Source organism: Vulpes lagopus, chromosome 1 (assembly GCF_018345385.1).
Source record: "Vulpes lagopus strain Blue_001 chromosome 1, ASM1834538v1, whole genome shotgun sequence".
Lineage (NCBI taxonomy): Eukaryota > Metazoa > Chordata > Mammalia > Carnivora > Canidae > Vulpes > Vulpes lagopus.
The window spans coordinates 184,179,366-184,205,775 of record NC_054824.1 but is presented as its reverse complement, the minus strand read 5'-3'; the positions used below and the strand labels follow the sequence as shown (position 1 = coordinate 184,205,775).

The 26,410-nt window shown below is 62.9% G+C and overlaps 1 protein-coding gene across 2 annotated transcripts in view; it reads right to left on the bottom strand.

Moving 5' to 3' along the window:
- The window catches only part of IGFN1 (immunoglobulin like and fibronectin type III domain containing 1), a 32,162-nt gene that overhangs the window by 5,640 nt on the left and 112 nt on the right, over positions 1 to 26,410 (bottom strand). The window contains exons 2-19 of one of the 2 annotated variants that reach the window (XM_041762737.1): positions 23,189 to 23,238; positions 22,613 to 22,735; positions 21,394 to 21,533; positions 20,310 to 20,409; positions 18,983 to 19,027; positions 18,699 to 18,744; positions 17,983 to 18,154; positions 17,000 to 17,113; positions 15,676 to 15,844; positions 14,291 to 14,563; positions 13,507 to 13,556; positions 5,982 to 6,099; positions 5,533 to 5,657; positions 4,832 to 4,973; positions 3,976 to 4,275; positions 3,265 to 3,564; positions 2,627 to 2,800; positions 1,553 to 1,681 (exon numbers count right to left, since the gene is read on the bottom strand). In XM_041762737.1, the coding sequence (XP_041618671.1) occupies positions 1,553 to 1,681; positions 2,627 to 2,800; positions 3,265 to 3,564; positions 3,976 to 4,275; positions 4,832 to 4,973; positions 5,533 to 5,657; positions 5,982 to 6,099; positions 13,507 to 13,556; positions 14,291 to 14,563; positions 15,676 to 15,844; positions 17,000 to 17,113; positions 17,983 to 18,154; positions 18,699 to 18,744; positions 18,983 to 19,027; positions 20,310 to 20,409; positions 21,394 to 21,533; positions 22,613 to 22,735; positions 23,189 to 23,195 (2,527 nt within the window). In that variant the 5' untranslated portion in view covers positions 23,196 to 23,238. Of the gene's footprint in view, positions 1 to 1,552; positions 1,682 to 2,626; positions 2,801 to 3,264; positions 3,565 to 3,975; positions 4,276 to 4,831; positions 4,974 to 5,532; positions 5,658 to 5,981; positions 9,894 to 13,506; positions 13,557 to 14,290; positions 14,564 to 15,675; positions 15,845 to 16,999; positions 17,114 to 17,982; positions 18,155 to 18,698; positions 18,745 to 18,982; positions 19,028 to 20,309; positions 20,410 to 21,393; positions 21,534 to 22,612; positions 22,736 to 23,188; positions 23,239 to 26,410 lie in introns of those variants that run through there. The other variant, XM_041762729.1, reaches the window with a different exon arrangement.

The following is a 26,410-nucleotide window of genomic DNA, read 5'->3' as shown; positions in this document are numbered from 1 at the left end:
CCCTGAAGACTAGAATTCTGGATCTTTTGATTCTAAGCTCTAAGTTGGTCAAGACTGCCCTTTGGACACTCGTCCGTGCTTAGTCTTCACCTGATGAGTGGGACAGATGGTAACACCCACGGGGGGCTGGGAACAAAGCTGTGATGTGTGTAGACGGCTCTGTCAAGTGCAGACGAGTCTCCTCAGGCTGCTTGCACCCCGGAATCACGTGGGGAGCTTTACAAACACCGGTGCCTAGGTCTCATCCCCGGAGACGTGGGGGGCAGCCCAGGCAGCAGGATTTGTAAGCGCTGCCCGGGTGTTTCTAAATCTAGGCAAGGGCAGTGTCTTCCCAAACTTTAATTTGTTCATGAATCAGCCCGGGGATTGGGTTAAGACTACAGATCCTAATTCAGAAGGCCTGGGGGAGGCCTGACATTCAGCACTCCTGAGAAGCCCCCAGTAAGGCTGCCGGTCCTGGGGTCATGCTCAGCAGCAAGGGTCTAGGAAATGTCACGACCGGGGTGGCTACTGTGGGACGCTGCTGCTGCTGCTGCTCCCTCCGTTCCCCATCAAGGGCAAGAGCAAGGGAGGGAGAGGTGGATAAACTAGGACGGGGCTGGTCCGCTTGCAAGGAGTAGAATGCATGTGTCCGCCTTCCCCCCTCCATCCCACACGCTGGCCCTTCTGGGACTGAAGCTTAGATGCCAGTCTAGCCACTCAACGTGTACAACGTTCTACGTTTGCCGGATCCATTCCAGCGGCCCGGACACCCGCAGTGCGCCAGGCCCTGGAGGAAGACAACGGTGCTCCCAGGGGCTGACCCGGTGGCCCATCCAGCGTGCCGCCCCCGGGATGGCTCCTCGTTAGCGGGCTCGTGAGATAAGAGGCTCTAGACAGGCACACAGAGCAGCGTTTCCTAAGGCGTCTGCCTCGGAATGAGGCTTTTTTTTTTTTTTATAGGTATTTTGTAGAAATGTTATTCTCTACTCAAATTCGGGAAGTTTGGCTCGAAGGAGGACAGGCCCCTTTCCCGTAGGCCCTGCCAACGTCACGAGCTGGGTGCTGTAAGCATCTTGGGGCACAGGTCGCTGTTTGTGCTGTTCCCAACACGGCTTAGACAGCCGCCCGTGCCTGGATGTGTGAAACTGCAGGGAGGGAAGCAGAGGCCGGGATTTATTCACCTACTTCCGGGCACGATGTTAGCCATCGTGATGGTCATGAGCAAACATCTGGTGTAGAGTCAATGGCGAGGTCATGACAAGTCCCCCCTTGGGCGGATGGGTGGTTATACGATAGGACGGGTGGGCCAGCTCCAGGACGGAGGGGCCCAGGGGCCCAACAGTGGGTAACCTTGGGAAGGGCTGCTTCTAATCCCCACCGCTTGGCCTCTGGGCCTATTGATCTCGAGCCCCCGGGGCCCCGAAAATAGGTCTCAGCCCAGAAGCCTTCCGGCCTTCCTGACCGTTTCCTTCAGGGCTGGCCCTCACCTCCTCCAGTCCCCGTCCTGTCCCACGGGCTCCAGAGCTCTCCCCAGCTCCCCCCACCCCCACCTGGGGTGTGCTCCACTTACTCATGGGGTCCCGAGCGAAGACGGCATCCGACGGGGGCCCAGGCTCTCCGGGGCCGGCGGGCGACACAGCCGTGACCCGGAACTCGTACTGACAGCCCTGCCGCACGTCCGTCACCGTCCACCTCCTCTCTGCGGGAAGCCCACCCGCATTAGGCCCACCCTGGAGCACCAGGCGACGGGCACGCAGGTGGCTCGTGCCTCCAAGCTCTGGAGAAGACCAAGCTCAGGGCTAACACATCCTCTCTACGGCCCGGCGGGCGGGTCGGGGTGACTCGGTTGTCTCCGGGGTCAAAAGATCACGGCTCGGGGCGTCAGAGGCCCCAGCCCCGGTCGGGCTGTGCCGCTACCTTGCTGGGCAGGCCGACAGGTGCCTTGACCTCTGCGGCTCTCTCTGCCTTGCAGGCTTATCCCTGTTGCTACAAATCTGTGTAGATCAATAAAGGAGACAGGATGACGGGACACTGGGAGAATGCCCTTAGGTCACCACCGTCTTGCCAGAGACGCAGGTCCTGAGGTCCTGAGGGGCACGGCCCTGGCTCGAAACCCGGCCTCCTGACAAGGTGCTCAGGGCTTCGAACCTGTTCTCTCTCCTGCAAACATCGGCTTGGACTTTTCTGAGTCCTTGCTCATCCCGGAAAGAACGTGGAAACTGTAGGGAAGTTGGTACCACAGGGACGCGCCTCCTCATGTCACGGATGAGAAAGGGAAGATCTGGCTTCCATCCCAACCCCTCGGTTAGACCGGGGTTTCCTAACCCTGGCGCTGTTGGCATTTGTGGCCAGATCACTCTTGGTTTGGAGCCACGGGGATGCGGACAGCGGCGTGGCCCGTGACTCGCAGGATGTTTAGCAGCATCTCTGGCCTCTTCACGCTGCCCCCACCTCGCCGGCCGCAGTTACGACAGCCAGACCCTGCCAGGCGATTGCCAAATGTCCCGAGGGGCGAAGCCCCCCAGGTGAGACCCCGTGTACTAAAGGCGTCAGGGATGGAGATGCCACAGGACCCTGGAGCCAGGTCATCTAGGGAAGCCCTGGAGCCGGGGACAACGTGGAGCACCGGTTCAGGGCCACTCACCAGGCACCGGCTGGGCATTCACCGCCGTCCAGGTGTTGCTTCCCTTCTTGCGCTTCTCGATGAGGTAGCCCAGGATGTGGGCGCTGCCAGGGCCCCGAGGTGCCGTCCACGTCAGCGTGATGCCCTGGCTGGAGGCCGCCTGGATGGCTGGGGCCGAGGGCGGCCTGGGGAGAGCTGGCGGGCAGAGAAGGCGCAGGTCAGCCAGCGGCTGGGGAAAAGTGCCAGCTCACGGCGAGGTCCCCGGGGACAGGGAGTGGGGCATCTGGGAGCGGCCACGCTGTCGGGGAGGCTCAGGGGGCACCAGGGGGCTGAGCCCGCCTGCCCTAGGACGCGTTCTGCTAGTGGCCCAGGAGCCTAGAGGCAGCCCTGAGGCCCCTTGGGCTCGAGTCCTCTGATAGATGCTCCAGATGGAGGGCACCTGCTGGAGGACGGTGCTGCACCCCCAGGTTCCGACATGCCCGCCCCTGCTCCCACAGAGCCACGGCTGGGAGAAGAGCCCATAAACCTTGCTTCCTGATCGCCCGCCAACCCCCAAAGGAAGCTGATGTAGGGGCATCCGCAGTGACCCCCAGCGTCTGGGGCAGGCCTGCCCGCCCTCTGCGCAGTGGAGAGCCTGGGGCCAGGGCCCGTCCTCTTACCCTCAGGGGCCACCAGCACCTCCGCGGACTCCAGGGCCTCCCCAGCCCCCTCAGAGGTCACAGCCCGCACTCGGAAGGTGTACTTCTTGCCCTGCTCCACGTGGGCATCGGTGAAGGTGGTGCTGTCTGCGGGGGGCTCGCCCACCTTCAGCCAGGTGCTCCTGCCAGCTTGCTGCCTCTCCACCACGTAGCGCTCCAGGGCCTGGCCCCCGTCGTCCCGCGGGGGCCTCCAGCGGAGGCAGACACCAGCCCCGTGGCGATCCTGTACCTCGAGGGGACCTTGTGGGGGCTGGGGCTTGTCTGGGGGCCCACCGAGAGGAGCACAAGAGAAGGGAGGTCAAGGGAGCTGGAGGGCGGTGGTCCTGGACATCCCCCCTCATCAGCGGGTAAGCCTGCCGCGGGGCAGGATGCCCGGGAGCCTCGGGGTTACCTGGGGAGTGCCCCGGTCTCCGCCCCCAACTGCACACAGGTGCCCGCAGAGGCGACGCGGGACGCACCCCTGTGCTGTCCAGGGACCCGCTCAGCCCTCTGGCCACGAGCCGTCCTACGCTGCTGCTGGCGCCCCTCAAGGCTGGGGACCCCATCCCACCCCCACCAGTCCCGCGGGCCCTGTGTGTTAGCTCCTCTCCTGAGGCTGGGACCGTCAGCAGCATGTGCGTGAGGGGTGGAGCAGGGGGGCACCCTCCGCGGGGAGAAGGCTGGGGCTGGCACCTATAACCTGCAGGGTGACCTCCGCCCGCGCGGAGCCTCCATCACTGCTCAGCGTCACGCTGTACCGGCCGCTGTCCTTCCTGCCGGCGCTGGGGAGGCACAGCCGGGTGAAGCCGTCCCCCAGGGCCACCTGGGGCCCCCTGCCGCCGCCGCCAGCCATCTCCACCCCATCCTTTTTCCAGGCAGCCTGGACTGGGAGGTGGCTCTGGAAGGGGATCTTCATGGTCACCGGCTTCCCGGCCTTGACCACCAGTGGCTCTCTCAGGCTCTCTGTCACGTCAGGAGCGATGACAGGGCGATCTAGAGACACAGCAGGCAGGGGAGTCAAAGGCAGCGGGGCTCTGTGCGGGGGGGGGGGGGGAGCAAGTGGACCCAGAGAAGGAAGCACAGGCTGAAAGCAAAGACGCCCCCCGCCAGGAGGACCAACCAGGGCCTGAGTGGGCTTCACCTGCAGCAGGAGGGACCAGGGCTGGACCCCCGCCACCCCCCCAGGACTTCCTGACAGGGACTAGGGAGGAGGGGGTTGGCTTTCTCAAATCACCTTCCGGGACTGAGGATAAGATTAGGCACCCAGAGCTGGTGAGCCCACAGCTGGGGGGGGGGGGGGTTGGAGGGGGCGGGGCACCTGGGGCAGAGGCCTGGGGTTGGGGCACTTGGGGCAGAGGCCTGGGGTTGGGGGACCTGGGGCGGGGCACCTGGGGCAGAGGCCTGGGGTTATGGCGCCTGGGGTGGGAGGCCTGGGGTTGGGGCCCTTGGAGCAGGAGGCCTGGGGCGGGGCACCTGGGGCAGAGGCCTGGGGTTATGGCGCCTGGGGTGGGAGGCCTGGGGTTGGGGCCCTTGGAGCAGGAGGCCTCACCGTGGACACGCAGGGTGGCCTCGCTCCGCTGGCTGCCGGCCACGAAGGCGTACTTCCCCGCCTGAGTCCCCTCCGCACGGGGAATGCGGAGCCTGCGCGTGAGACCTTCTTCCTCAAAGGTGACTCCGTCCTGGGAGCCGAGCTGCCAACCAAGGGCACGGAGGAGCCCGTCACCTGGCTCTGCCCAGGCCCTAACGGGTGGGCCGGGAACAGCCGGGGACACAGCAGGTGGGGGACGTGGCCCAGCCAGGGGCAGTGCCGTTCTGCGCCCACCCGCAAGCCGCACAGCTGGGGAGCCCGTCCCGCGGGGCGCCAGGGCCCGTGCTCCGACCCCCGTGACGCCCACCCTCCTGGGAGGACGTGCGGGGACAGGGGGAGCGCGGAGGTGGCGGCCGTATGACACCTCGAAGGACAGTAGATTCCAACAGGTGTTGGGACAGGACATGCATTTTTGATGGGGGGCACAGGAGGGGGCTGGGGGGCGAGTGGGGGGCACACCCGCTACACACCTACCCCGGCTACTTAGGCTTCCCCCGCGGTCGGGGCTTCAGTAAAATGAAGGACGAGAACTTTCTCACAAAGCCCCGACCCCCTACTCTTCGCTGCTTTAGGGCCCGACCCCGAGCCCCTCCCCCACCCCTGACCCCCTTCTCCCCACCCAGCCCCCCATGCACCCCGGGGAGCAGGGCAGGGGGCAGTACCTTGACTCCATCTTTAAACCAGGCCCCGGGGCCCAGGTCGCGGGTGAGGGTGCAGGAGAGCACGGCAGGCGCCCCGTGCTGCACTTCCGTGTCAGTCAGGCCCCGAGAGAAGTGGCCCAGGGGGCCTGGAGACACAGAGGGAGTGTGGGGTCCGGGGACTTCCCCAGGGCCCCCCCAGACCGTGGCCTGCACCGTGCCCGGGGAAGCGCCCACGTCCTGCCCGCAGAACCAGCCCCTCCATTTGCTCAGCAGGGTTTCAGCTGGTGCAGAGGACCCCGGGGTGCGGAGCGGATGAAGGCCCCCTCCCCCCGCCCTCTGCGAGACCCAGAGACCCCTGAGCCTCGCGCGGCCTGGCGCCCACCTGTACAAGGAGGACGAGGCTGCTCGACCCAGTCATCCCAGTCCCCCCGACTCCCCCGACTGGAGCCTTTCCCCTGGGAGATACCCACCTCGGGCCTCCGTGGAGAAACCGCCAGTGCCAGGCTTGGATCTGGATCTGGGACTCAGGGTGGCGTCCCTCCCCTGGCCAGAGATGTCTGACCTGCCCTCCAGGCCACCTCTCCTGCTGCCAAGGTGAGTCGGGGGCTCCCAGCTGCGGTCTCCGGGCAGAGTCACTCCTCGGCTCTCTCTGTCCTCTCCCCACAGCGGCTGCCCCGGGCCTCTGGCCTCCTCTGCTCCCCTTCTCTTGGCTGTTCCAGCCTCCACCTCTGTCTCTCTTTGAGACCAGCTCCTGAGCTGGCCAGGCCTCCTGTCGGACCCGCCTGACTCTCCTGCTCCCCATCCCTCATGTCCCTCCAGAGCCCCAGGACCCTGGGCCTTGTCATTCTCAGCCCCAAAGGATCTGTGATGCCCCAGGGACCCCTGATGCCCCAGGGACCCTCTATCTCCTCTTTGTCCTTTGTCTAGCTGAAAGTCCAGGCTCTGGACGCCCCCTGACCTGTCCATAGAGTCCTTTCTGCCAAAAGTACCATCGAGGCCATTCCAGGCTCCCTGAGGTCCTAGATCCCCAGGTTTTCGGGGGAGGCCATTCTCCCTGTCACTAGAATCCCTCTTATCCAGGACGCCTGTGTCCCCTGGGCCAGTAGACCTGCCCCTTCCAGGACCTGAACCTTTGCTATCCAGGAACCGTGGGCCTTGACACCCGGCAGCCCCTTCTTGGCCCAGAGCACCTTTCCTGCCCCTGGAGCCCTCTGGCCCTTCCTGGATCCCGCTGAAAGTGGCATCTTTCTCTTGCAGAGATCTGGAAGCTCTAGAGCCTGGGGCCTGACTCCCGGCACCTGTGCTGCCTGGGCCCAACCCCTGGTCTTCCTCGCCTGGGACCCCAGTGTGGCTTGCCCTTCGCCCACCAGCAGAACCTTCCCCAGGCATCCAGCTGCTGTCCAGAACCTGGCCTGTACCCACTGAGTCCCCCCGTGTCGCTCCCATCCCTCTGCCTCCCACCTCCCCCTGAGGTGCCAGTCCCCTGGGGCCAGCTGCTCTACCCCTGTCTGCTGTCCCTGGGCCTGCTTTCCCGAAGTCCTGCTCATGTCCAGATTCCAGAGCAGCTGCCCCTGCCCAGGTCTCGCCCTCTACTGCCCCCTGACCGTCGAGAAACCCAGGAGCCCTCGAACCACCTGCCTTGTCTGCAGACCTGCCCTCCCTGCTGGGAGCCTCTCTGTCCCCACGAGATCCTGGGGTCCCAGCAGCACCTTGCCACTCTCTGACTCCTGATTTTCCCACAGAGCCAACAGCCCCCACCGCCTCAGGAACCCCTGAGGTTCCGGAGCCCCCGAGACCCTTCTTGGAGTCCTGCCCATCTGAAAGAATCTGTGGCCCTCCTTGAACCCCCAGCACGTCTGGGCCCCTTGGGCTGTCCCTGCATGTTGTGCCATCTGCAGTGCCCGGCGTTCCAGCCATCCTAGAGCCCATTCCGGGTGCTGACCCTTTCACGGGCCCCATTCCTCTGGCCTTCTCTGAACCATCCTTGGCGCTTGTGCCACCATCAGACCCCTCTGATGCTGTCCAGTACTTTGACCCGTGCCCTGTGGCTTCCTGGCTTCTGGGTCCACCCTTATATCCCACTCCAGCCTGTGTGCCTGTTACTCCGAACTTCCCTGACCCATCTCTGTAACCCACCTCACCTTCTGACCCTATTTCTTCAGGTCCTCCTGAGCCTCCCATATAATCTGCCTCACTTCCTGACCCCAGTCCCCTAGCAGGCCCCAAACCATCCCTATAGCCTGCTTCACTCCCTGACCCAATTACCTGAGAATCCCCCAAGCCATCCCCATAACCTGCCTCACCCCCGGACCCGATTCTCCCAGGACCCGCCAAACCACCCTTATAACCTGCCTCACTCCCCATCCCCATTCTCCCAGGACCCCCTAAACCATCCCCATAGCCAGCTTCAGCCCCTGACCCCATTCTCCCAGGACCCCCCAAACCATCCTTAGAACCTGCCTCACCCTTTATTCCCATTCTCCCAGGACCCCCCATACCATCCCCATAGCCGGCTTCAGCCCCTGGCCCCATTCTCCCAGGACCCCCCAAACCATCCTTAGAACCTGCCGCTCCCTCTGACCCAATTCTCCCAGGACCCCCTAAACCATCCCCATAGCCGGCTTCAGCCCCTGGCCCCATTCTCCCAGGACCCCCCAAACCATCCTTAGAACCAGCCGCTCCCTCTGACCCAATTCTCCCAGGACCCCCCATACCATCTCCATACCTGGCTTCAGTCCCTGACCCCATTCTCCCAGGACCCCCCAAACCATCCTTATAACCTGCCTCACTGCCCATCCCCATTCTCCCAGGACCCCCCATACCATCCCCATAGCCGGCTTCAGTCCCTGACCCCATTCTCCCAGGACTCCCCAAACCATCCTTAGAACCTGCCTCACTGCCCATCCCCATTCTCCCAGGACCCCCCATACCATCTCCATAGCCGGCTTCAGTCCCTGACCCCATTCTCCCAGGACCCCCGAAACCATCCTTATAACCTGCCTCACTGCCCATCCCCATTCTCCCAGGACCCCCCATACCATCCCCATAGCCGGCTTCAGTCCCTGACCCCATTCTCCCAGGACCCCCCAAACCATCCTTAGAACCTGCCTCACTGCCCATCCCCATTCTCCCAGGACCCCCCATACCATCCCCATAGCCGGCTTCAGCCCCTGGCCCCATTCTCCCAGGACCCCACAAACCATCCTTAGAACCTGCCTCACTGCCCATCCCCATTCTCCCAGGACCCCCCATACCATCCCCATAGCCGGCTTCAGCCCCTGACCCCATTCTCCCAGGACCCCCCAAACCATCCTTATAACCTGCCTCACTGCCCATCCCCATTCTCCCAGGACCCCCCATACCATCCCCATAGCCGGCTTCAGCCCCTGACCCCATTCTCCCAGGACCCCCCAAACCATCCTTAGAACCTGCCTCACTGCCCATCCCCGTTCTCCCAGGACCCCCCATACCATCCCCATAGCCGGCTTCAGTCCCTGACCCCATTCTCCCAGGACCCCTCAAACCATCCTTATAACCTGCCGCACTGCCCATCCCCATTCTCCCAGGACCCCCCAAACCATCCTTAGAACCTGCCGCTCCCTCTGACCCAATTCTCCCAGGACCCCCTAAACCATCCCCATAGCCAGCTTCAGCCCCTGGCCCCATTCTCCCAGGACCCCCCATACCATCCCCATAGCCGGCTTCAGCCCCTGGCCCCATTCTCCCAGAACCCCCCAAACCATCTCCATAGCCTACCTCAGCCCCTGACCCCATGCTCCCAGGACCCCCCAAACCATCCTTATAACCTGCCCCACCCCCCATCCCCATTCTCCCAGGACCCCCCAAACCATCCTTAGAACCTGCCTTACCCCCTACTCCCATTCTCCCAGAACCCCCCAAACCATCTCCATAGCCTACCTCAGCCCCTGACCCCATGCTCCCAGGACCCCCCAAACCATCCTTATAACCTGACTCACCCCCCATCCCCATTCTCCCAGGACCCCCCAAACCATCCCCATAACCTGCCTTACCCTCTACTCCCATTCTCCCAGGACCCCCCAAACCATCCTTATAACCTCCCTCACTGCCCATCCCCATTCTTCCAGGACCCCCCATACCATCCCCATAGCCGGCTTCAGTCCCTGACCCCATTCTCCCAGGACCCCCCAAACCATCCTTAGAACCTCCCTCACTGCCCATCCCCATTCTTCCAGGACCCCCCATGCCATCTCCATAGCCGGCTTCAGTCCCTGACCCCATTCTCCCAGGACCCTCCAAACCATCTTTATAACCTGCTTCACCCGCCACCCCCTCTCTCCCAGGACCCCCGAAACCATCCCCATAACCTGCTTCACCCCCCATCCCCATTCTCCCAGGACCCCCCAAACTATCCTTATAACCTGCCTCACCCCCCATCCCCATTCTCCCAGGATCCCCCAAACCATCCTTATAACCTGCTTCACCCCCTGACCCCATTCTCCCAGGACCCCCGAAACCATCCCCATAACCTGCTTCACCCCCCATCCCCATTCTCCCAGGACCCCCCAAACTATCCTTATAACCTGCCTCACCCCCCATCCCCATTCTCCCAGGACCCCCCAAACCATCCTTATAACCTGCCTCACCCCCTGACCCCATTCTCCCAGGAGCCCCGAAACCATCTCCATAACCTGCTTCACCCCCCATCCCCATTCTCCCAGGACCCCCAAAACCATCCCCATAACTTGCTTCACCCCCCATCCCCCTTCTCCCAGGACCCCCCAAACCATCCCCATCACCTGCCTCACCCCCCATCCCCCTTCTCCCAGGACCCCCTAAACTATCCTTATAACCTGCCTCACCCCCCTTCCCTATTCTCCCAGGACCCCCCAAACCATCCCCATAACCTGCCTCATCCCCTGATCCCGTTCTTCCAGGACCCCCCAAACCATCCTTATAATCTGCCTCACCCCCTGACCCCATTCTCCCAGGACCCCCGAAACCATCCCCATAACCTGCTTCACCCCCCATCCCCATTCTCCCAGGACCCCCCAAACCATCCTTATAACCTGCCTCACCCCCTGACCCCATTCTCCCAGGACCCCCGAAACCATCTCCATAACCTGCTTCACCCCCCATCCCCCTTCTCCCAGGACCCCCCAAACCATCCCCATCACCTGCCTTACCCCCCTTCCCTATTCTCCCAGGACCCCCCAAACCATCCCCATAACCTGCCTCACCGCCCATCCCCATTCTCCCAAGACCCCCCAAGCCATCCTTATCACCTATTTCACCCCCTGGCCCAGTTCTCCCAGGACCCCCCAAACCATCCCTGTGACCTGCTTCCCCCCCTGAGCCCATTCTCTCTGGAGTTCCCCAAGCCTTCCTATGGTCTACCTCGTCTACTGATCCCATTCCCCCAGAAACCCCAATACCAGCCTTATAACCTACCTCGGCGCCTGAACCCCTTCCCCCACGGTCTCCTGAGCTGTCTCTAAAGCCTGCCTCCCCCGCTGGCCCCAGCCCCCCAGACCCAAGCCCTTTAGACCCTCCTCTATAAGCTGTTCCGCTTCCTACTTGCTGAGGCCCTTGAATTCCTGGCCCGCCGTAGCCTAGCGTGTCAGCAGACCCATAAGGCCCCTGGCTCCCAGAACCGTCCCCAGCACGAGGAGCGAGTGCCCCGGGGAACCTGGTACCACCCCAATGACCGGCTCCAGCGGCAGAGGCCCTAGTGCCAAGGTCCCTGCTCCCAACCCCATCATTCCCGTCGCCTCCGGCCTTCAGGTACCTCGGATCCGTGGCTCCTGCTTCCCCAGAGCCATGCTCGTGGCCTCCTTTTCCAGAGGCCCCTGAGGCTCTGAAGTCTCCATAGTCTCCAGGCTGACTCCCAGGCCTTATTCTTCCAGAGACCCCCGATTCTGCCTCCGCGTGTCCCTCCCCAAAGGCCTCCGTTGTTGCAGAGACCCCATAGCCACCTCCATCCGCAGACCCCGCTGCGCCGGGACTCCCTAGGCCACCCCTGGAATGATGCCTTCCCCGGGGGCCGCCCTCCCCCGGGCCTCTGGAGGCAGCCTCGGCCTCCACGGGCATCCCGGCGTCACCCGCGGGCCCTCTGTCAGGGCCACCTGAGCCACTCTGGAGACGAGCAAACCTCCCCGACCCTCTTACTGCAGGCCCATCACTGTCTTTCTTTCCAGACCACGTTCCGCCAGGCACCCCCGAGCCATGCCTGTAACCACCCCCTTCCTCAGACTCTGTTCCCCCAGGTGCCCCAGAGGCAACCCCACGACCCGTGCCATCGGCAGATCCCACTTCCCCCGACACGGCCGAGGCACCGCCGTAGCCAGCGCGGTTTTCAGGGCCTGTTCGTCCAGCGTACCCGAAGCCGTCGCCAAACCTCGATTCCATCCCTCCTGGGCCCCCTAAGCTGTCCTCATCATAGCCTGTCTCACCTCTTTTCCCTCTGGGCGTCCCTGATCTGTTCCAGAAATCTGGCCCAGAGCCCATTGCCCCTGGACCTCTCAGTCCGGGGTCTCCTAGGGCCTCCCCAGCCCCCAGAGCCCCCAGGCTTGGAGACCCAACTGGCCTGTGGCCTCTGCTATCCACCCCCTGACCAGACCCCATCAGTCCAGCCTCCTGGGCACCACCCACCCCACCTTGCCCTTCTCCAGACCCCAACATGCCAGGCCGGTGGGGGGCCCCGCTTTTGCTGAGGCTGGCCCCTGTGTCATCCCAAGGACCTGTGCTCTCAGCCTCCATTCTTCCAGCACCCGCTGCTCCCCGCTGCCCTGCTGGCCAGCCTTGGGAATACTGGAAGCTTCCAGAGCCACCCCCTGCCTCGCCCCAGCCCCCCGCTGTCTCCTGGCCTTCCCTTCCCCCGAGCCCCTGTAGGCCCCTTTCCCAGCCCCCGGGGCCTCCTGGGCCTACAGGGCTGCTCTGGTAGCCATCCCTCCCGCCCGCTGACCTCCCTGGGCCTTGATCGGCTGCCTGTAGCCACTCCTCAGCTTTGGCCTCAGGCCCCCCTTGTCCCAGGAAGAACTTTCTGCTACCAGGCTGTGAGGGCTCCTGGGAGTTCTTTCCTACAGATCTCTGCCCTCGGGATTCCTCGGGCTCCCACAAGCCCCCTGCTTCCCCATCATCAGCACCTCTGCCTGCCCGAGGGCCCCAGGACGCAGGGCCTGGGCCTATCTTGGAGCTAGAAGCTCTCTCTCCGGGATACGCCCGGGCCCCAGGACCACCTGGCCCACTGCTGTCCCCAGCTCCCCCCGGGCCGGTCCCACTGCCCCACACTGTCCTTGTGGCTCCTCTCTGTCTTTCCCTGCTCAGGTCCCCCCCTCCCTCCACCTCACCCAGGCTCCCTGCAGGCAAAATCTCCATCACTTCTTCTTCTGACCAAGAGCCCCCAGGACCAGACCGGGATCCCCTCGGGGCTGTCTCTCCTCTCCCAGGTCCCAAAGGAGCACTGCAGAGTCGGTCCTGGCCATGCCTGTGCAGGGGACTCCCATGGTCCTCTCTGGACTCCTTTCCTTCCCCGCTGCTCTGCAGTCCTCCCACCTGAGGGTGCCTGGACTCGGCCTCCCAGCCTCCTGCCAGCCTCCCGCCTCTGTCCCCATCACTGTCTCTGCCAAGATCTTGCTGTTGACCTTCCACGAGGCCCCACCCTGATCCCAGGCCCTCTCCCTGTAGATAGGGGCTCCCGGGAAGGCTTCGGCCCCAGCCTCCCTCTGCGTGGAGCTGATTTTCCCCAGAGGGAGTGGCCATGCCTCCCTCTGCTTCCAGAAAGCCCTTTCTGGCCTGCCCAGGGCCCCAGGCTGAGCCATCTGTCCCATCACTCCCTATCAGGGAGTAGCCATGTCCACCGAGGCCACCTGTCTCGGGGCCAGCTGTGAGTGGCAGCCCAGAAGCAGGTCCGGCCCCATTGAGGTAGCCCTCCAGGGGACCCTGCTCTCTGAGTTCCCCTCCCTCGCCACTGATGCTTCTGGAATCTCCTGCTTCTGAGGCCCGGGCCCCTCGTGCTTGCCGCTGATGGTCAGCCCTTGTGGTCAGAAGGCTTTTATCCTTTCCAGCTTTGGTGAGAGGTCAATGCCCCCATAGAGAGACAAAAGAAAAGACCCGTTAAATCAGGCCAAGGCACCTGTCTGACCCCAACTGCTTTGCATGACCCTTAGTTTCCCCAGTAGAGCAAAGCTGACCATCTCAGAAGGAAGCCAGGGCGTGCCAGCCCACTGATAGACGAATCCTATCAGCACCTCCCCCAGCCCTGTACCCACAACCACCCTGCCCCACTATGTGGCTCGTAAGTACTTTTGGAGAAAAATACATAACCTAAAACTCACGAGGTTATCAAACCGCCGTGACCAGTTGCATGATTTTTAAAAGGTCTGTGTGCCCCACCGTCTGCCTTACAAATGCCCACTTTACAGGTGCCTGGGATCACCTTGAGCCCAAATCCCCAGGGGGGTTTGAGGGAGCTCTTTGGCCTGACCCAGGGACTTCTTGTCCTACTGAACCTGGGCCAAGCCCTGGCCAGGACCCTCAGGCCCTCGGATCTGCGCCCACAGAGGAGTCGCAGAAGCCCCGCGGAGCACACGTCCCGGAGGAGGACAGCATCGCAGTGGGGCAGGGACAGGTCTCAGGAGCCTTTCTCATCCTCAGAGGGAAGAATCATCTCAAGCGAATGACTGGCCCAAGGAAGCCCCTGGCCCTGGCCTCTTTCGTGCCCCCCCCCCCCCCCCCGCCCCGGCCCTGAGTCTTGCCTTGGTACCGACAGGGAAAGACAGAGGGATGAACCACTCACCACCTCCAACCACCAGCCAGGCGCTAGAGCCGTGGAACCCAGTGCTCAGCGAGTAGGGGCCCATGTCTGAGACACGGACTCCCCTTACCACCAGCCGGTGGGTCAGCTCGTCGGGGGACACAGACACTTCGTATCTGTCGCTGGGCTGGAGCGGCCGGTGCCGGAAGCTCCAGGCGGCGTGGGGGCAGGGGCTGGAGAGAGTGCACTCGAAGACAGCATCACCCTGCTCTTCACAGTGGGCCTCAGCCAGCGGGACCACCACTCTGGAGGGGATGGCTGTCGGGGAAGCGGGAACGGGGGCGTCAGCTTGGCAGCCTGGCACGGCGTGACCTGACACAGCGGGGCGGGGAGCTCAGAGGCCCAGGTCCTGACCGGCTCAGCCACAAACCTCCTGTGCCACCTTGGGCAGGCCACCTCCCCCCCAGGTGACACTTCCCAGCATAAAGCGGGAGGTGATGGTGAGGTTATGAGCAGTGAGCCTGTCCTCAGCTCTGGAAGTCTCTAATCCTAAACCCAGAGATGATGTCTGGGGCCGAGACGGGGACGTGAAGGAAACCAACACGCCGACGGCCGCGGCGCCGCGCACGTCTCTCCTCGGTCCTCTGACCACCGCCAACACAGGTAATGCTCTTCCCTTCCCCAAGTAAGGAAACCCGGCCTGCCCCGACCAACGGGCAGCCCGGTCAGGGCCCCCTCCCGGGACGGCTGACTCCAAAGCCCTTGTCCCTCTCCCCTCGACCCACGTCATTTCTCGGCCCCTCAAAGCCCCGTCCGGGCGGGCGTTCCAGGCCTGGAGATCTCATGCCCTCCTTCTTCCCCAACCTTGATTTGGAACCATGTTCTTTACATCCCGACTGCTCAAAGCTTGCTTCCCCGGCCTGTCCTCCCAGGAGGGCTCTGGAGCGGGCAAGTGCTCTGGGGTGGGGGTAACACTTGCGGCAATGGGACAGAGCTCAATGAGAGAGGACGGGCCGGGACCCAGGTGGGGAGGGCGCACGGGAGGCAGGGAGGGAAGGGGTCCGCGCGGCCCCCCGAGCACCTGGGTGGAGCTTCTTGCTGGGGAGTGTGGGAGGTGAGAGTCTGCATCCGAAAGGACCCAATGTGGACATGATTGGTGGCTCCGAAGGGCCGTGGCTGGGACATTGTACGCTGGGGCTGGAACTGGGGCAGCCCAGCTCAGCACCAAGAGAGCACCGACCTCGGACCAAGACTTTGGGAAAGCAGAGATCATTTCACTGTAAGCGCCCGGCTGTGCATTCCTCTCCCTTACAGTCTTGGGGGGGGGGGTGCATATCACGTTTAGCTCCACCCCGCCATGGCACCCATGGGCCCCACTCCTAACGGATCCCCACTCTAACTTCTCCCCTGGGCGGGGAGGGGGCACCCACCGCTAGCATCCAGTTCGGTGGAGAAGATTTGCACATCCTCCACCTTGACCTGGTAAATGCCAGCATCCTCGAGGTGCAGGTCCCGGATCTGGAATTGGTAGCGCTTCCCCAGCCGCCGCAGGGAGTGCTTGGCCTGGTTGTCAAAGCTGTAGGGGACCATCTCACCATCCTGAGACCCAGAAAGGAAGACGGGGGTTCAGAGCTGCAATGGGTCCCCGGCACCTCCTGCCCCAACCCCACTCGGGCAGGTTTCTCCCACGGACCCAGGCACCAGACAACATATTGCTGGAACCCCACAGGGGCTGAGGAGGGGGTCGGGGGCTGGGGCAGAGAGCAGGGCTCAGAGGCCTTGAGAGCACGGAGTGTGCGTGAAGGCATCCGTGCCCTGGGAGTGCCCCTGGCTCTTACATGGAGTAAATCACCTGCAGGTGTCACACAAGAGACACCTGAGAGGGAGACCTCAGCTCAGACGGAATAGAGCAACCACCCAAGCAGCCCCGGGGGGTTCCCAAGGGGGCAGGGAGGCAACACCAAGGGCCCCGGGTCCCCAGCACATTCATTGTCGAGGGAACAGGAGAGTTGTGCCCTATCAGGTGTCTTCGGGCCTCTAGGAGACCCGGTAATCCACGCCCACGCCACGTCAGCTAGAGCCCTGCCCGGACAGATTTGCCACTTGCTGGAGATGAGCAATAACCCTCGGTTGCCTACTGTGGGCCGGGCACTGCTTTAGGTACTTGGGGACATCAGGGACTAAAACAAAGATTCCTGCCACCCCCCTCCCCAGGGAGCTAAAATTCTACAAGGGACACAGACAAATGAGAAATATCACAAGCAGATAAAATAACGTAGATTAGAAAGGGATAGAATTAGGGGGTGGGGAAGGAAAGAGAGAGGAGGATACAGAGTCCGGAACGCAGGATGGGGCTTGGGGGACTGGCAGTGTCACCACGGGGTGGTCAGGGGATTAGCCGTGTGGGTATTGGGGAAGACCAGGCCAGGCAGCAGGACCAGCTAGGGCAAAGAAACGGATGCGGGGGGGGGTGCACTTTCTCCCACCCACCCCCCGCCCCCCACCCCCTACCTGGCTAGAGAACCTGGTTGCTCCATGAGAGGTGAGAGGACTCTGAAATGTCTACACCAAGTTGGACCTCACTCCATCCAGGAACTCCAGGGGACACAGGACTCACCATGGGTGTATTTGAGTTGCTCCCAGAGGGGAATCCACAGGACCCACAGCTCCCCCCGACAACCCCGGGACCTGCAGCATCCCTGCAGCGTCCCTGCACCCCGATCCCTCCCTCCTCAATGACTCCTCCTGCCTCACCTTACACAGGTAAATGTTGCTCCCGGAATACTTGAGATCCAGCTCCAGATCGAATGTTGCCACGCCCTCCTTGCTGACCCTGATGTGTCTCAGGTTGGAGACGGCATTAACGTACTAGGGAAGACAACCCCACCGGGGGGCTCTTTGAGCTCTCTCTTCGGGGCACCCCAAACCCTCAGAGCCCAGGTCCCCAGGTCCCACTCAAGCATGCATTTGCCCATTATACAGGTGGGAAGAAATTTTCCAAGATGAGACATCAGGTCAGGAAGCCAAGTGGGAAAGAGCCCCAGGTGTCCGGGTTCTCTGAGAACATGGCAGGGCCTTTCTGTTCATACGCTGTTCCAGCCAACAAAAATTAGTTGAGCCCCTAAAGTGCGCAAAGCCCTATGTTAAGGCAGTGAGAAAGCTCGGAGGACAGAAAACTGAGTCCCGGGACGTTGGATGAGCCACCTTCAAGGTGGTAAGATACTATTTTCAAGATGATGAACACTCGTTGTTTTGCATCTCCAGAAGACAAATTAGACTAATTAGACAAATTAGACTAGTTAGGTTAGACCCGGGAAGGAACTTCCTATACAGTTTCTAGGACACTGGGATAAGCGGGCAACTGTGAGATCCCCTCCGCTGGAAGCCTTTAGAAATAATACAGGTATCCAAGGCCTGGGGATGATGACAGCTGACGGGAAGCCCTTGCCAGGGGACAGGCGCGAGGCTAAGCGCTTCAAGTACATTCTCTCGTTCATCGTCTCACTAATCCTAAGAGGCAGGTACAACGATAACACCCATTTTACATACAAGGAGACCAAGATGGGGAGGCCCTAACTTTCCCAATGCCCCAGGGGTTAGTAAGGATCCGAGCCAGATTTCAGAGCCAAAACGTTGACTGGAGGGCCTGGGTCCTCGGCCACACACAGCCCGGGAGCTGGACGAGGGCAGGCCCCGAGCTAGGCCGCGCTCCAGGGCTGCGGCCCGGGCGAGGGTACCTTTGCCACCTTGTCCTCGTGCTCCTTGCGCATCTCCTGCAGCTTGCGCAGCATCCCCCGGAAGTCCACGATGCCGTACTTCAGGCAGATCCGCTCGTAGTCCTTGCGGTCGGCTGTCATCAGAAGCTGCCACACCTGCTGCAGGTCCACCTTCTTCTTGGGAGGCGGGGCCCTGGGGAGCAGGGTGGGCAGGTCAGAGGCCAGGGGAGCCCCAGGGGCTGGTCCCTTGGGCCCGGCACCCCCCCACCAAAGAGGCTGTGGGGAGCTTCTGCACTAGAAGAAAGGGACGGGGGGTCTGGGCTCTGGGACTGACCACTGTTGGGACACGATGGACCCAGAGATGGGCAGGGGTCTCCTTTGCCCCACAGTGCAAACTTCCAGAGGAGAAACTCTGCTCCTAATACCTTGTATTGTGGATTTTTGAGAAGGATGGTGTGCAGATTATTCTGTTAGTTTAACACTGTAAAAAAACATCACCGTCCCGGTGGAGCACCCCATTTTACATATGAGTAAATCTCCACCCAGAGAGGAGAGATGATTAATTCAAGGACATAGAGCTTAAAGGCAACAGAACCACCAGGTCAGCTCTCTTCCTTCTTCCCCTTGGCTACCTGCAGTCTAGCTTCCTAGCCGGTGGACGGGAGAGCTGAGCCCTGCTGGCTCATGGATGTAGCTGGGGACCCTTCAGCCCTACTCCTGGACAGGCCCAGACCCACCTCCTCTTCAGGAGACTTCGGCAGTCCAACAGCTCCTTCTTGAAGTCTAGAAAAAGAGCAGGAATGAGGCCCCAAGCCCAGGTGGGATTCCAACAGGCTAATGCAGGGCTTTTCTGCAGCAGTGGGGATGGGCTGGGCAATCGGAGGAGCTGTGGTCCATGGCTGACAACCAAGCTGTGATGATCCATAAGGTGCTGGTAGGGGCTTGGTCAAGTAGGGAGCCCCAGGTGAGGAGTAGCCCATTCCCCAAGCCCAAGAAGATGTCTGGCAACCCTTCCACCTACCCTCCTGGGTTTCCTTGTGCCTCTTCCGACTCTTCCGAAAGCCAACTGGACCATCGGGAGGAGGAGGGAATTCATGTGGACAGATAGGGAGAGAAGTGAGACATGCTGATGGCCTTCCTGAGAACCAGCGGAGTGCCAGGGCCCGGTCCGCCCGACTGTCCACAAGGGCAAGAGCTCAGCAAGAGTGATGAGCAGGGCAGAGGGTCTGTGCATCACAGGCTTTGATACCCAGAGCCCTAGCATGACCAAGGTGGAGCTGACCTGGTTATCATCGCACGCGGAGGGGGCCCCCTGACAGGTCTGCAGGGCAGGGGGTAGCAGAATGAGCACCGTGACCGTGGCTGGCTGGTACTTGCCTTCCCAGCTTCCCTTGCCACCAGGAGTGGCTGTGTGACATGGTCTGGCCAATGAGATGTAAGTGCAGGTCTCCAAGGAGTTTCTGGGAAAGCTTTTGCTTTCTTGGTAAAAGGCCCAGATGTACCTGGGGCCACCTATTTCCCCTTCTCCCCCCCCCCCTTTGCAGGTGGATTCAGTTTGGATCTGCAGCGGCCGTCTTATGACCATGAGGCTACGAGCCAACGTCTTCAGGTGGCAGCGCGGTGCGACAGGAAGAGCCTGGCTGTCCCGTGACAGCCCTGAGCTGCAGCTTGAGCCTTGGACTCCAACCTAGGACTCTTATCATGTGACATAACCAAGTGTCTTTATTTCCTGGGCTATTCGTAGTAGGGTTTTCTGTTACTCGTGGGCAAAAGCATAACCAATTGAAGGACTAGATTTGCTTTTCTCAAGAGACGTGTACCTTCCCGTTATCGCATGTCAACAATTAATTTAAAATCTGGAAACACGGTGCAAGCCAAAACAGACAAACAACCCCCCGCCCCACACATGTCTGGGAAAGGATCTGGCCTTCCTACTACCTGTCTGCCCCCTCCCACGGGGGCCTGTACCAAGTATCCTTTGTACCTTGGAGAAACCGGGACCCAGAGAAGAAAACGAAGCCACTGAAGCAGTTAGCAGAAGGTTCAGGACCAGAAACCAAGCTCCAGGTCCTGCCCTCATTCCACGGGGTTAAGAGAATATCATTCAGAGCATCTGCAGCGGGGCATCTGCTGAGTGTGCGGCTTTTAAACCACATGCAGAGTTGGCATGTAAGTGGCTGAAGCCAAGGGCCCTGGCACCGGGTAGGACAGCAGCCTTGCTGTCCCTCTCTCCTTTCACCTCACCGGCTGCCCAGCCTCTGGGGCCTCTGAGGGCTCTCTGAGGAGAAAGCCAGGGTCAGCACCCCAAGCAGCGATGAGACAGGAGGACGGCAGGGGGACGAGCCCACCTTCGATCACCAGGAGCCTGGTGGCGCACGTGGCCTCTCCGTACACGTTCACTGCGGTACAGCGGTACAGGTCGGTGTCCTCGCCCGTCAGCTTGTTGATCTGCAGGGGGGCCAAGGCCAGGGGAACAGGACTAGCACCCCCCCTTCCTCCACTTGCTAAAACACGGCGAGAGGTTTATCCAGATGAGTAAGACGCAGCCTTCTCCTTGTAGAGCTCACGGTCTTCGTCAAGAAAGTCAGACCCCAAAACAAAAAGCTGGATCATGACAGAGAGCAGGTGTACCATTGGCAGGTAGCGGGACAACGTGGGGACGAGGGGGCTCTTCAACAGCAGAGGCAACGGGATGTAGCAGAAAGAGCTGGCTTTTTCGGGTCAGATGGGCCTGGGCCTGCATATCCTCGTGGCCCACGTTACTATCTATCCACGAGAGATGAGAGACAATCTCTCTCAATCTGCCATGTGTTACGGGCTAGGGGACCTCGGGGAAACTACCTCTCTGAACCTTAGCTCCTTATAAGGTGGGGGTAATGATGCCTCGAAAAGAAGTGGATGGTCAGGAGTAATCATATAATCTCTGTCAAATGTTTAGCCCGAGGACCAGGCCCAGCACATAGTAGGTGCTCAGTGACCGGTAGCTCTAACTATTGCCAAACCGGCCAGCGTGGACGGAGCGCTCACTAGAGCGCAGGCGCTGGCTGGACTCTACATAAACTTCTCATATTCATGACACCGTAAAGCGAGTACTGTTGTTCTCCCCCATGTAACAGATGAGGAAACAGAAGTACGGAGAAGGAAGGAACTCTCCAGGGCCAAGGTGGCTTCCTATGCCAGAAGTCAGACTCCAGAGCTTGAGTCCGTAAGCTCCGGCCTCTCCACCTGTCAGGTTGTCAGCAGAGGTACCTGCACGCCCGCTAGGCCCACCCCTGGCTCGGGCACCTGAAGCCACAGGACATCGCTGAGTGCACTCAACCCCAACTGGGAACATCTCCTACTGCTCTGGGCTGTTGGAGGCCACCAAGGGGACCTTCAAGGGGACAGGGAGAGACACGCAGACCTGGGTCAGGGGAGAGCTGCAGATCTGACCTGTAGCACGTGCTCCTTGCTGCCAGGGGCGGACGAGATCTGGTACTTGCTAGAGTTGCTGAGGGCCCCTTGGGTGCTCTCCCAGTGAACCTCTGGTCTGGGCTCCCCGCACACCACGGCCCGAAGGATGGCATTTTTCCCTGTGGTAGGAAAAAGGCGGTCAAAGGATTGGCGGCTTGGGCAGGCCCAACCGTGTGCTTTACTGAGGCTTTAACGTGTTGTTTTCGCGGCTCTCGGCATTCCAACTGCCCGTTCCAAGAAGGGTGACAGGCCCTGGTGCCCTGACTGAAGGACTCGTACGATGCCAGGCGGCGAGCAGCAGTTATCAAGCACCCAAAGACAAATCCCCGCCTGGCCTCTACATCGCGGAGTGTGGGCTCCTTGAGGCCAAGATGCGGGTGGACTGCCCATGGTGGAAGGAGAGGCAGGCAGGGCTTGGGGTGGACGGGTGCGTTTCTCTGCAAGTGGGTGAGGGAGGAGTCTAAAGGACTCTCCCAAGACTGGGAAGGGGATGCACCTTTGGGGGGGGGGTCCCATGTCTACCCTCAAGGCGGGATGATCCTGAGACACAGGGTTCCAGCCTCACAAAAGAGCCCAAGCCCCATCTTTGGCATGGAAGGCATGGAAGGCTGGGCTCCCACCAGCAACCCCTCCACTGGGAGCAGCGCAGTTAAGACCCAAGGGCCCTTCCCAGTGATGACAGACAATCTCTCATGACCTCGTTGAGTGGGGACATAGAGTCAGACTTAGAAAAATAAGGCTCCGTGCTTTCTTTTATACCAGGATGACGTCAACTGAAAGGTGCTGTAGGAACCCGTGATGGGGAAAGAATGCCCAATTCTCACTCCTTCCCCCAGAGGCCTTTGCTCCCATTACTTTCCTGGGCACTTTTCTCACGCGGCCCAAATGAACCTCATTTTAACAGTGTCTACAGCGGCTGCTCGGAGGCCGGGAGAGAGGAGGGGGTGAGGGAACACCACCACCTCTCCTGCTCCCCAGTTCGCATCGCCCACCCTGGTTCCCGGATCTTTCTTGCTTCAGCATATCATAGTACGTCTTCACTCCCCACGCCCGTTCTGCCCCTCAGGTCCCTGGCCCTTCTGGGGACCCGCGCAGGAGGCACCCCCCAAACAGAGGGAGACACGGTGTGGCCTGGTGCTGGGCGTGGGGGCTGGGGGCAGGCTGTGACACCCTCAGCAGCTGCCCTCCCGGGGCTCACCCTCCTGCAGCGCCATGGGGACGGGCTTCTGCTGGAAGTCTGGTGTGCTGCAGCCTTCGGGGATCTCGTCCACCAGCTGCCGGATGCTCACCCCATGAAGGGAAGACTTCTTGGCGGGCTTCCCTGGAGACGGTGGGGGAAAGCGAGATGAGCCCTCCCTACTCTTCCTCAAGGGTGGCCCTTGAACACAATGGAGCCCTGACGCACATGCACCCAAGGAATGTGCCCCCCCCCTCACTATCCCACCACTGGGCAGGATTGTGTCTCAGAGCTCCTGCCCGTGAGCGGGGCTTTGCGACTTTCTAGTGGAATCAGGCAGTGTGAATGGAGCCCCTGGGCAGTAGGCAGGGGGCTCCAGGGCCTGGCAGCGTCAGGGCGGTCAAGCTGGAGAAAGGAGAATGGGAAGGGGCTCCGCGGGGGGCTGTGCACGCTTCGTTTAGGAAAACAAGGTAGAACCCACAGTTACGACTGGAAAAAACAAAGATATGGGTGAGTTCTGCAAATCTCTGAGCCGTCTCCTTCCCTCGCCCCCCCCTCCATTGGAAGCGCCAGGGAGGGGGTCAGCTCGTCTCTCACCTGCCATGGTGCAGGTCTCTCCTCCGTTACTGGGCGCCGCAGCTGATCTCCTGGGGACAGAGATAGAACGGCTGAGGGAGGTGCAGGCCGCTCTTCCCACCGTGCCCGCCCCGTCGGTGCCCGGCCCGTCTCTGGCAGGGGAGCTGGGCGCAGCCATCTAACCCCACCCGCGGCACTAAATGGGGTCCCGCGAGTCACACCGGGCAAAGCCGGCTTCCGGGACACAGGGCAGGGTGGGTGGGTGCCTGCTTGCACCCTTCCCGGGTCACCGAGCTCCCGGGGCGGAACCTGCCACCTGTGCGGGTGGTGGCCTTCGGGGAGTCCCCGGGCCCCAGGGCCCCCGGCGGCTGGGGCTCAGCCTCCCCAGCCTGGGGATGCTCAGCCATGTGCAGCGGCCTCCGGGGGGCGGGGGGCGGCTTTCCAGGGATGTGTGGGGCCTTGGCTCTGCCCCAGCTCGGGCGGCCCAGCAGCGCCCGAGGCTCTGCCCCCGCCGGCAACCAACTGGGACCCTTCTATCACCAGGTCTGGGGAAATCCCCTCGCTGGCTGCTCCCGCTGCCTGCGCGGCCTGGCAGGCGCCTCATAAATCCATCTGCCCCTCGGGCGGCCCGTGAGTTACGGCGTCAGGTGAGCGCAGGGCCCTGCAGCCTGGGCCCCGCGCGCCTGCATCCCGGGCCCATCCTGCGGGCCCAAGGCCAGCGGCTTCCATTTTGAGGCCGGGTTGGCTGCCCGGGAGCCTCGTGTTCCGGACGGGGTCACAGGAGAGCACCTGCCCCCACCCCACGGGTTTCACAACCGCCCACCCGCTGCCACCGCCCGCCCCACCGCCCGCCCCAGGTGGCCCCCACGGCCGCCCCGGGCGCTGGAATGCCAGGCGCGCCAGCCGCGTTCTGGGGCGGTCACCGGCGGGCTGCGCGGCGGCGGTGGCGGGTGGCCACGGGGAGCCCCCCCGGGAGACGGCAGCTGACCACGCGGGTGGGGGCCCACGGGGGGCTGCGGGGGCTGTAGAAGCTGCGGGGGGCTGCGGAGGGCTGCAGGGGGCTGGAGGGGGCTGGAGGGGGCTGGAGGGGATTGTGGCGGGGCCTGCCGGGGGCTGCGGGGGGCTGGAGAGGACTGCGGGGGGCTGCGGAGGCCTGCGGAGGGCTGTAGGGGGCTGGAGGGGACTGCGGGGGGCTGCGGAGGGCTGCAGGGGCCTGGAGGGGGCTGGAGGGGATTGTGGCGGGGCCTGCCGGGGGCTACGGGGGGCTGGAGGGGGCTGCGGGGGTCTGCGGAGGGCTGCAGGGGACTGCGGCGGGGCCTGCCGGGGGCTGCGGGGGGCTGGAGAGGACTGCGGGGGGAGCTGCGGAGGGCTGCAGGGGGCTGGAGGGGGCTGCGGCAGGGTCTGCGGGAGGGCTGCGGGGGGCTGGAGGGGACTGCGGGGGTCTGTGGAGGCTGCGGGAGGATGCGGAGGGCTGCAGGGGGCTGGAGGGGGCTGGAGGGGATTGTGGCGGGGCCTGCCGGGGGCTGCGGGGGGCTGGAGGGGGCTGGAGGGGACTGGAGGGGATTGTGGCGGGGCCTGCCGGGGGCTGCGGGGGGCTGGAGGGGGCTGCGGGGGTCTGCGGAGGGCTGCAGGGGGCTGGAGGGGGCTGCGGCAGGGTTTGCGGGGGGGCTGCGGGGGGCTGGAGGGGGCTGGAGGGGATTGTGGCGGGGCCTGCCGGGGGCTGCGGGGGGCTGGAGGGGGCTGTGGGGGGCTGCGGGGGGCCCGCGGGGGTCTGCGGAGGGCTGCAGGGGACTGCGGCGGGGCCTGCCGGGGGCTGCGGGGGGCTGGAGAGGACTGCGGGGGGAGCTGCGGGGGGCTGCGGGGGGCTGGAGAGGGCTGCAGGGGGCTGCAGGGGGCTGGAGGGGGCTGCGGAGGGCTGCAGGGGGCTGCAGGGGGCTGGAGGGGGCTGCGGAGGGCTGCAGGGGGCTGCAGGGGGCTGGAGGGGGCTGCGGAGGGCTGCAGGGGGCTGCGGGGGGCTGGAGGGGGCTGCGGGGGTGCTGCGGAGGGCTGCGGAGACTGTGGAGGGCTGCAGGGGGCTGGAGGGGACTGCAGGGGGTTGGAGGGAGGTGGAGGGGCCTGCGGGGGCCTCCGGTGGGGCTCTGGGGTCCACGGGAGCCTGCGGGGGTCTGCAGAGGACCTGCAGGGGCTCTGGAGTTCGCAGGGACTGCCGGGGGGCTGCGAGGTCCGTGGGGGCCTGTGGGAGGCCTGCAGGAGGCTGCATCCCACCCCCCCGCAGGTCCTGGGCACCTGCAGTGACTTGGAACTTAGCCTGACACCTGGCTGTCCCCTTGGTCGTCCTCCCAGCCTCGTGGCTCTCAGGCGCCCCGCCTGCCCCCCCCCCCACTCCTGAAGCGCACTGCCCACCCCGCTGCTCCTCCCCCCTTGTGCCCACAGGCCCCAGCTGAGAAGGGACAGAGAAGCACTCCAGACAGGAATTTAGGGGCCTGATGTGAAGCCACCTTGCCCCCCAGACCTCCGCTCTCTTCAGGAAGCCAGATCCGGGGCCAGGTTAGTGACCAGCAGGTGAGAGATGGGTGGGTTGGAGGGTTGGAGGCTTGGAGGGTAGGGGGATGTGGTCTCCATCAGAGGGAGCCGGAAGGAAGTGAATTCTCTCCTCATGGTTCCTTCCCTCTTTTGAGAAGAAATCCCAATTTTTCTCAGTACCAAACAGCAGCCTTGTCCTCACTCAGCCTGTCCAGCCACGACTCTGGGCCCTGGCGCCCCGGGCAGTGGTCCCGGTCCCCCCAGGCCCCCAGGCCCCCAGGCCCCCGGCCCCCGCCCCACCTGCCCCTCCGGGCAGCTGCTGCCCCCCCTTCCAAACTGGTAGAGTTGAGGCAGGAAGAGCCGAGTGGGGTTTGTCTCAACTGCTTCGACCAGGTTATTAATCAAGATGGATCAAGTCCCAGGCCGGAGGTCCTTATTCTGGACGGCTAGCCAGGTGTCTAACCTGGTCATCCTTCCACACGCTAAGCCAAACTGTGCCTGGAAGACCCGAGCCAGGACGGAACCACTGGACAGGACTCGCTGAAATTGTCTCTCCCAAATATCCTGGAGTCATTTAGAGGGTACTGTGCGTGCACCCATGGGGCTGCGCCTCATGCCCCCCGCTGCCCCTTCCTGAGTAGAGAGGTTAGAGAGCATTCCCGCATCTCTCCTTCTGCCCTGCTCTGCCCCGGGTGGGAGCCGGGTGCACGGTGCCCACTT